Genomic DNA, 10,206 nt, shown 5'->3' with positions numbered 1-10,206 from the left:
ATATTAAACATTTATATTTCAACTTTTGTTGTAAAGTGTAAACCTATTTTTTGTTTCTAACCTTGTCTAGTATTTAAGTGTGCTTTAATAATAACTTATTCATAGTTATATACAATAATTTTCGAGCACGTTATATCAGAGAGACCAAGGGTCCTGAACCTCCCCTTTTCCAGACTTTAGTTAAACTGTTTACCATTGAAAATGTTCACTGGAAGTCCCCCCCCCCCCGGTTTTTTGTTGTTGTTGTACTAAAGTCACGTCAAGATAATGTAGATGTAAAGTAATGAGTGAAAAATACGGTACTGAAGTACTGAAAAAAATTGGAACCTACTCCATCCTCACGAAATAGGATTTACGACAATAGATAATCTTGTCATTAACTGGATAAGAGAATAAAATTTTTTAATCATCTGTCCCTGACTAGTGTTAATTATAAGCCCCCTCCCCCTCCGAGTGTTTTTGTTTTTTAAATTAAATATTTTTTTTAATTTAAATTAGGGGACGGTTGTTTGATTCTGAGGGGAGTGAAGTACAGGGGCCGGTCGCATGCTATATTTAATTTTATGTAATCACTATTAATACAGAAAGGAATATATAATGATTACGTAAAATTAAATACAGCATGCTACCGGTCCATGTGGACTTGGGGGTGGGGGGGGGGGCAAATTCTTCCGTGTCAGATTATTTATTTTCTTGTCAGTGAAAAAAAATTGTTATCAAAGCAGCCTTTTACAGCTTTTTTGCGATCTAAACATGTTGACAGATATCATTTGAGGTCCGTCATTTTTCTTGAGAAAACGATGTTGAAATAAGCGCAAATTTTCCAGCATTTTTCAATGGTATCAAACTAAATCATTTTTGTGAAACGGTTAAAATTTAATTAAGCAGGATTTTTCAGACGCGTACGCCCCTTGTGCAATTTAATTTTAATTCCATCTCCTATATTTCATAAATTTCTTTTTTTCTTGTTTATTATTATTTTTTTTTATTTTGATTGTCAAGAAATATTGGTGTAACACAACAAAACATAAAAACAGCGTATCTATCTACATTTTGGGAAAAAATACTATTTCCTAGGAAAATATGCTATGAATTTATATGGCCAATCAAAAGCTTTACAAGATGATTTATCTATTACAAGATATGTTTCAGAAAAAAAATAATGAGGGAAGTAGCCAAACAACTTTAATTAATCGCAATTAATTGAATAAACTAAAAAACTACAGTAGTACAATAGTTCAATCTTTTTTAAAAAGGAAACCTTTTGACAAACAACAAAATAATAATTAATGAGACAAATCTCAATATATATCTTAACTCAGCTTAAGGGTACTTACCACAAACAAAAAATGGATGTGCGGGTTGATATATATTTTTTGACTGATTTTGATTTGTATCAATATAAATAATAAATCCCTGAAATATTTAGAAATCGTAGGTTTTCCTTGGTGCTTAGATTTGAGTTTTTATTTTTCCTTCTATATAATTCCATACAAAATTTTGCACAATTTTTTAACTTTATGACAAAATCTTATAAAATTCTCCCAATCTACTTGGTAAACATTATTCAGGTTGTCAATTTAAATGTAAATCTATGAGAAATAATGCTGATTTCTGAAAAAAGTTTGTTTGTGTTATTTATCCTTAATTAATATAAAATATATAAAAAATCACAGTATATATATTTGTCATCACCAAAACTCAGCAGGACACACACAGATTAAAATTATTTTTTTTTAATCATATTGCAGTATTTCATGTTCCACTCTTCACTAGTAAAGGAATACTTGTAAGCAATAGTTGTACGCCATTGGAATGAAGCATATACTACTCAGGAATATATCCATCTTATGTATATGTCAAAAAATTTACACCTATCTGGGCAGATCTAATGATCTTTGATTTGACTGATTCCCCTTTAAGCCCCACAATCACAATTTTTATATGCATATTGCAGAGTATCAATAACAAATAATTTTCTCATAAAAAACATGTAAATCACACTGAAAAATATCCAAATGTAAAGTGATATAACGGGAAAATGGTAATTATAGACTGTGCTATTTTCTATAACAAGGTGAACTATTAATATACGATACTTTTTACATATTCCTTCAACAAATTTTTAATTCAAAGTGATGAAACTCTTCTACTTTGAAAAAAAAATTGAAATACTTTTCTAAGACATAAAAAAAAATTCTATAAACTTATAATGATAAATCTTGAATAATATTTTTTCAAATACAGGTTCAGTTATTTATCTGCTGTAGTATTTGACAAAGTTGGAATATTCTTTGTATTCCTCTGGATCATCAGCTGACTCTGGAGTCACTCCCTTTGCTGCCAATTCTTCCAACACTCGATCAAGATAGGTACTGTCTGGATACCCAAATCTAAAGAAATTAAATCAAACACCTTCAGAGTTGAAATTTACTATACTGTTTAAGCAATCAATTGTTTTAAAATGATTAATGAAAGCATCTTTAGAAGTTTTACATGTTCGTAATGATTGTTTGTTAACACATTAAGGCCATGCAAAGTTAATTACTTGGTTCTCAGGCCTTTTTTCAAGTAATATGATGAGGGAGGGAGGCATTTTTTTTTCTTTTTTATTGCCCCCAAAACATGATGAGGCAGCTTTTTACATTGTACAAAACCTCAAAAAATGATGAGGGAGGTCATTTGTTGTTTTTATTTTATTGATTTAGCAATAAAAAGGGTCAATGAGGCACCCTTGGAAGAGATGAGGGAGGGCCTGAGAACCTAGAAATTATTTTTTTTTTTTTTTGCCTGAACTATAAAATTCATATTGACTTTTTATAAAAAGTGCATGTTTTGAGGGTAACAGTTGAAATTGACATCCCAAAGAAAACCCATTGTCTATCGTAAGCGGAGGTTACGCATCGGTTGACAATGGATTTCCTTGGGATGTCAATTTCAACTATTACCCTCAAAACATTTACTATTAATTTTATTATACTGAATGTCATTGATTTCAGATGTGGTTAAAACAAAAATCTGAGACCGTCGTTAGATTCAAGTTTAGAAAGCTTTCAAACTCTCTGCTTCTGTTTTTCGCATGGAGAAGGCATCAAAAAAGATTTACCGACCTCTCTATTGTTTGTGTGATAGTCAAAAGGTCCTTCATCATAAAAAGTTTTGTTACTTCTGCACTCGCAAGCACATTTCGTCTGTTGGTTGTTGTTTTCAAGTAAGATAAATCAGACGCAAGCTTTTATTGAAGTGATTTTTTTGGGCTTCTTTCAAAGGCACAACTGACTTTTGACAATTCTACAGTGAACCGTACGCTCAAGATTTGCTCATATGTGACATTTTCGTAATGTTACCCGTTGTCAAGTGTGTTGCTTATGCTGAGAGTAACATTAGGGATTGTTAAATGAGTCTAAACCAATCTGATTTAAGTATTCAAGTTTGGCAGTACAACACATAATTACTATAGCCCTAAATTACGAAGCTTATTAACTTTTTAAAGTAAGACTTACTAATTATTTAACACTTTAGTTTAACACTGGGGAATTCATTTCCATTTCATTATCATGGTGAATTATTCACGACGTATACAAGTTGTTCTATATCACTATCAATACAAGAGGCCTATGGGCCACATCGCTCATCTCAGCAATGTAGCTAGAAAAAACAAGAGGCCCATGAGCCACATCGCTCACCTGAGCACTGTGGCTAGGAAAAAGTAGAAATTGGTTTATTATTGAAATTTTTAAATCCAAAAGTAGTCCCATGCTATTCTTGAGAAGAAGATTTTTAAAGAATTTTCGTGTATATTTCTATGTAAAACTTTGGTCGGACATTTGGCCCCGCCCTACCCCCGGGGGTCAAGATTTGAACAAACTTGAATCTACACAACCTGAGGATGCTTCCATATAACTATGATCAACTTATGGCTTTGTTATTCTTGAGAAGAAGATTTTTAAAGAATTTTCCTATATATTTCTATGTAAAACTTTGGTCGGCCATTGTGGCCCCGCCCTATCCCCGGGGGTCATGATTTGAACAAACTTGTATCTACACAACCTGAGGATGCTTCCATATAAATATAATCAATTATGGCTTTGTTATTCTTGAGAAGAAGATTTTTAAAGAATTTTCCTATATATTTCTACGTAAAACTTTGGTCTGCCACTGTGGCCCCGCCCTACCCCCCGGAGTCATGATTTGAACAAACTTGAATCTACATTACCTGAAGATGTTTCCCCATAAGTTTCATCTTTCCTGGCACAGTGGTTCTTGAGAGGAAGATTTTTAAAATATGCCACCGAATTTTCATTAATTCCCAATTATCTCCCTTTGAATGACAGCGTGGCCCTTCATTTGAACAAACTTGAATCCCCTTCACCCAAGAATGCTTTGACGCAAGTTTGGTTGAAATTGGTCCAGCAGTTCTTGAGAAGAAGTCAAAAATGTGAAAAGTTTACAGACAGACTGACAGCTAGACAGCCGGATGCCCGACAAAATGTGATTAGAAAAGCTCACTTCAGCCTTCGGCTCAGGTGAGCTAAAAAGCAAAAATCAATCCAGTATTGAAAAAAACTTAAATGTATAAGTAGTCCTGGCCTCCCTCTAAAAGGGAGGGAGAAGTATGATTTGAATTAAATTTAATCTACACTAAGAATGCTTACTCATTTCTTTCAATTACTGTGGCTTTTTCCTTATAATTGTGAACTTTCATTCTGGTACCAGCAAGGAGCTTAACTCAATGCAAAATGGCTTGATCATGCCCAGAACAGAATTTGACCTAGATATTATTATGATAAATCTGTATACCAAATTTCATTTCAATATAAGCTACCTTTTCAAAGAAAATGAACAGAAACTGCAAATTATTGGAATTTTTCTACGTCCAAGGGGCACAACGCTGTCCTAAATGGCTCGGTCGAACCCAAAACAAATTTTGACCTAGATATTCTTATGATAAATATGATTACCAAACTACATTTCAATATGTTCAACCTCTGCGAAAAAATGAACGGAAACTGATGGTGGGCTGACAAAGACAGACATACAGCATCAAAGCAATACACCCTTCCTTCTTTGGGCATACTTTTTTTCTATAATACTAGTATTGCAATGTATAACTTTGATTGTCTATGATTGCCCTATCCTACCCCAAAGATATTGATTGAATAAACTTGAATCTACACTACCTGAGGGTGTTTCCATATAAATATGATAAATCATGGCTGTGCTGTTCTTCATCAGAATTTTTTTCAAGATTTTCCTTTATATTCCTCTGTTCGATTCGATTGTCCATGGTGGCCCAATTTTGCCCCCTGGGGTCACGATGTGAACAAACTTGAAACTACTCTACCCGAGGATAATTTCACATGTTTCATCTTTACTGAACCAGTGGTTCTTGAGAAGATTCTTAAAACATGCCACCAAATTTTCACTATTTCTTAGTTATTTACCCTTGAAAGAGGGCATGTGTTACAACGTACTTTGAAAAATTACGCACAACAAAAATTTTTTCAAAGTGCGTTAAATTTGGGACCAAATTAACGCACTTTGAAAAAATTTAATTTCTTTTCAAAGTGCGTTAATATCGACCATATTAATGCACTTTGAAAAATTTGTGTGGCCTAGTCAATATTCTTGCAAATCTTAGGTAAGATAAATAATTGAATCTGTTTGATAACTCTTCGGTGATGAGGTCACTTCAGGATGTTAAAGTGAGCGATTTTGATTTTTCCATTCTTTGAAAATTCTATCTCTCATAAATGTTTTACTGTACATGTACCTAATTTTTCCAGTTTGCATGCATTTTATATGTAAACTAAAATTTATTGAAAGTTTTCAACGTCATACCAGTTATATAAATACATATATTTTGGTGAAGCATAGACATCCTTATTGGGACGGGGGTCTTAGGCACACAAATGTTATGCAAAGATATATAGGCATTGAAATTTGGGGCTTACCTTTGAGGGGATTGTTTACCTTCAATTTGCTACAGACAGCTAAGTACAATGTATAAGAAAAAAAGAGTTTGGCTGAGAACCCTTCTACTCATCTTCTCCTTGTTCCCAATGAGTTTAAATGAGTACATGTAAATTAAAATGTTTTTCGAAATATATAATTAATACAAATTGATTCTCTCAATTACTAAAATCTAAGTCTAGAGTTTTTTGTTAAAATACACATTTTTATGCGCCCGGATCGATAGATCCGAGGCGTATATTGTTTTTGTCCTGTCTGTTTGTCTGTTTATCTGTTTGTCTGTCTGTCTGTTGTCAACTTTAACCTTTGCCATAACTTTTGAACCATGAAAGATAGAGACTTCATATTTGGTATGCATACTCCACCAATGAAGTTCTTTCAAATGATACCAAGGTCAATGACCTTGTGACCTTGACTGTGACCTATTTGCTAAAAATAGCTTTTTCGAATTTTCACCATAACTTTTGAACCATGACAGATGGAGATTTTATATTTGATATGCATACTCCACCAATGATGCTCTTTCAAATGACACCAAGGTCAATAACCTTGTGACCTTGACTGTGACCTATTTGCTAAAAATAGCTTTTACAGACTTTCGCCATAACTTTTGAACCATGAGAGATGGAGATTTTATATTTGATATGCATACTCCACCAATGATGCTCTTTCAAATGACACCAAGGTCAATGACCTTGTGACCTTGACTGTGACCTTTATGCTAAAAATAGATTTTACAAACTTTCTCCATAACTTTTGAACCATGACAGATAGAGACTTCATATTTGGTGTGCATACTCCACTAATGAAGTTCTTCAAATGACACCAAGGTCAATGACCTTGTGACCTTGACTTATCTTCTGAAAATATTTTTTTGAACTTTATTGCCGTCGGGCGCATAGTGTTTCACAAACACATCTTGTTTTCAAAGTGTGTTAAATGTCCCCAAGGTAAAAAATATTTATGTACACTCTTAATGCATTTTGAAAAAATTTTTCAAAGTGCGTTGAGTGTGTCCCAAATTTAACGCACTTTGAAATTTTTTTTCAAAGTGCATTGAGTGTGTCCCAAATTTAACGCACTTTAAAAATTTTTTTCAAAGTGCGTTGCCACAGGGCATGGCTTTTTATTCATAGTATTTTAACAAATTTGAATTCCCTCAACTCAAGAATGCTTTGTGGTAAGTTTGGTTGAAATTGGTCCAGTGGTTCTAAAGCAGAAGTCGAAAATATGAAAAGTTTACCGACGGACAGAAAGACAGGACTATAAACAACTTGTGATGAGAAAAACTCACCTAAGCTTTCAGCTCAGATGAGCTAATAATTACAATTACATGTACATACCTTTGAGGTCCTCCATCGGGTCTAGTTTTATGATGTATATCATTCCATGTAATAACACCATCCTGGCCTGTAGTTCTAGAGCGACCAATGGTAAACACTAAACGTCTGCTGAATGCTACGTTTAGCAGCTTAGCTATCAGACGTCCTTTCTCGTTGTTAGGAACATAGCCAGAGCGACTTATTCCTTTATACCACTTCCCAGGGGTTGGGTGATCAGACTGTAAATATTAAGAGCCATTCTCTGTAATGACTTGAAATTTTACACAGGAGCTGTGACACGCATAATCTCAGAATTTCTCCAAACTCTCAATGATTAAAGTCTTTCATAACCTAACTAAAATCAGGCAAAAATTGGTTGCTATGTGTTACAGTTACCTTGGCAACAGGAATTACAATTTGATAAATGGCATTTATTAACATGTTTACAGTCCAATAATTATTATTTGCGGCATAAGAATCAACTGGCAATGACTCTTTCCAAAAGTTGAAGTCCTGATGTTTTAAATTTACGATAACAAGTCTGGTATATCAACTATTACGTATACGTTATTGTGGTAACAAAGTATTCAAAAGTAAAAAAAATATTCATTTAATTTTATAAGTACTATTCGTAAAAATAAACAAGAGGCCCATGGGCCTTATAGGTCACCTGAGCATGATGCAACAACATTCCAGTGATTGAATTTGATTCATGTTTTAAGCCAGATGCTATGGCATTCACAATTTTGAAAGAGGCACCATTGATAATCATAATTATACACTTAGCAGTTGCTTAGTTTGGTTACTTAATACACATAGGCAGGGTAGGGGAACAAAAAATACATTTCAACAAATCAGTAATATTCAGCTATAATCAGTAGTGCCCCTACCACACATGAACCCCTGACCCTTAGGCCTAGATCCACACATTACACAATTTTTGAAAAGGCATCCTTGCTTTTCAAAAATATTTGATTAATACCAAGGAGCAGATTTCAAACCATTCTTTTTTAGTACAGCCCCCCTCCCCTATAGTTCCCCTGACCCTGGGGCCTTGAAATTCACAGTTCTTAAGGCCCTTGCTCATCATAACTATATAGGTAGTTCATCTGCTTAATACCCAGGAGCAGAGAAGAAAATTTTCAAAGATTTAATGTATTTTCACTATATAATCAATAGGGCCCCGCCTTAACACCAGAACCCCTGACCCTGGGGCCATAAAATTCACAATTTTGTTAAAGGCACTCTTGCTCATCATAACTTTGCACTTAGTTAGTTTATTTAATACCTAGGAGCAGAAAAGAAGATTTTCAAAGAATTCATGTATTTTCGCTATATAATCAATAGAGCCCCACCCTAACACCAGAACCCCTGACCCTGGCGCCATAAAATTCACAATTTTGGTAAAGGCACTCTTGCTCATCATAACTATGTACTTAGTTAGTTTATTTAATACCTAGGAGCAGAGAAGAAGATTTTCAAAGAATTCATGTACTTTCACAATATAATCAATAGAGCCCCGCCCTAACACCAGAACCCCTGACCCTGGGGCCATTAAATTCACAATTTCGGAAGAGGCATTCTTGCTCATCATAACTATGTACTTAGTTTATTTAAAACCTGGGAGCAGAGAAGAAGATTTTCAAAGAATTCATGTATTTTCACTATATAATCAATAGAGCCCCGCCCTAACTCCAGAAGCCCTGACCCTGGGGCCATACAATTCACAATTTTGGTAGAGGTACTCTTGCTCATCATAACTATGTACTTATTTAGTTAATTTAATACCTAGAAGCAGAGAAGAAGATTTTCAAAGAAATATTCATGTATTTTCACTACATCATCAATAGAGCCAAACCTTAACTCCAGAACCCCTGACCCTGGGGCCATAAAATTCATAATTTTGGTAGAGGCACTCTTGCTCATCAACACTATGCACCAAGTTAGTTCATTTAATGCCCAGGAGCAAAGAAGAAGATTTTCAAAGAAATAATGCATTTTCACTACATAATCAATAGGTCCCTGCCTTAGCACTAGAACCCCTGACCCCAGGGCCATGAATTTCACAATTTTTGGTAGAGGACACAATGCTGATTAAAATCATGCAAACAGTTAGACTGCTTGATGTCTAGGAGTAAAGAAGATTTTTAAACATTGCATTAATTTGAGTGGTTTTGGCCCCACCCCTCAGGCCCAAGGGGGGCGGGACTATAAAATTCACAAATTTTGTTCCCCTTCACCCATAGATGCTTTATACCAAATTTGGTTGAAATTGGTTCAGTGGTTTCAGAGAAGAAGCTGAAAATGTTCAAATGGTAACACGCGACGGACGACGCACGACGACGGACGACGCACGACGACGGACAAAAACGGATAGCAAAAGGTCACCTGAGTTTACTCAGGTGACCTAAAAAACAATTATAGGATGAAACATATGGAGATAGTATTTAAGCTTAAAGGTGCATAGACACAGATTTGAAGTTAATATTTTCTGTTTAAATATCACTACTTATATACTGACATGCAAAAGAAACGCAACAAGCAGTCATCTACAAATGTCTGATTTTTTTTATCTTATGATTTTCAAAAATGAATACAGTAAGGCTAATCTCACTTTTCAGAACATCAGGGATTTGATAACAAGAGGCCCACGGGCCTTATAGGTCACCTGAGTATTCCGTAACAACTTTCAAACAATTAAATTTGGTTCGTGTTTTAAACCAGAGGCCATGAAATTCACAATTCACAATTTTGAAAGAGGCATCATTGCTTATCATAATTATTAACTTAGCATGCTTACTCTATTTACTTAATACCCAGAGGTAGATCAGAGTAACAAAGAGAAAATGCACTTCCACTTTATACCCAGTTGTGCACCTCATCACCCCAAAGGAACCACTGACCGAGGGGC

The 10,206-nt window shown here is 34.5% G+C and overlaps 1 protein-coding gene across 4 annotated transcripts in view; it reads right to left on the bottom strand.

Annotated features, from left to right (window-relative positions):
- Nucleotides 1-2,212: 2,212 nt before the first annotated feature.
- LOC134253316 (uncharacterized) overlaps nucleotides 2,213-10,206 on the bottom strand; it is a 158,436-nt gene continuing 150,442 nt past the window's right edge. For 3 of the 4 annotated variants that reach the window (XM_062735844.1, XM_062735845.1, XM_062735842.1), the window contains exons 18-19: nucleotides 7,317-7,534; nucleotides 2,213-2,393 (exon numbers count right to left, since the gene is read on the bottom strand). In XM_062735844.1, the coding sequence (XP_062591828.1) occupies nucleotides 2,258-2,393; nucleotides 7,317-7,534 (354 nt within the window). In that variant the 3' untranslated portion in view covers nucleotides 2,213-2,257. The remainder of the gene's footprint in view (nucleotides 2,394-7,316; nucleotides 7,535-10,206) is intronic. The other variant, XM_062735846.1, reaches the window with a different exon arrangement.

Source organism: Saccostrea cucullata, unplaced genomic scaffold, assembly GCF_032062105.1.
Source record: "Saccostrea cucullata isolate Sc308-1 unplaced genomic scaffold, CSIRO_AGI_Scuc_v1 ctg176, whole genome shotgun sequence".
Lineage (NCBI taxonomy): Eukaryota > Metazoa > Mollusca > Bivalvia > Ostreida > Ostreidae > Saccostrea > Saccostrea cuccullata.
Note: the sequence above shows the minus strand (reverse complement) of the source record. Positions and strands in the feature narration are given on the sequence as shown.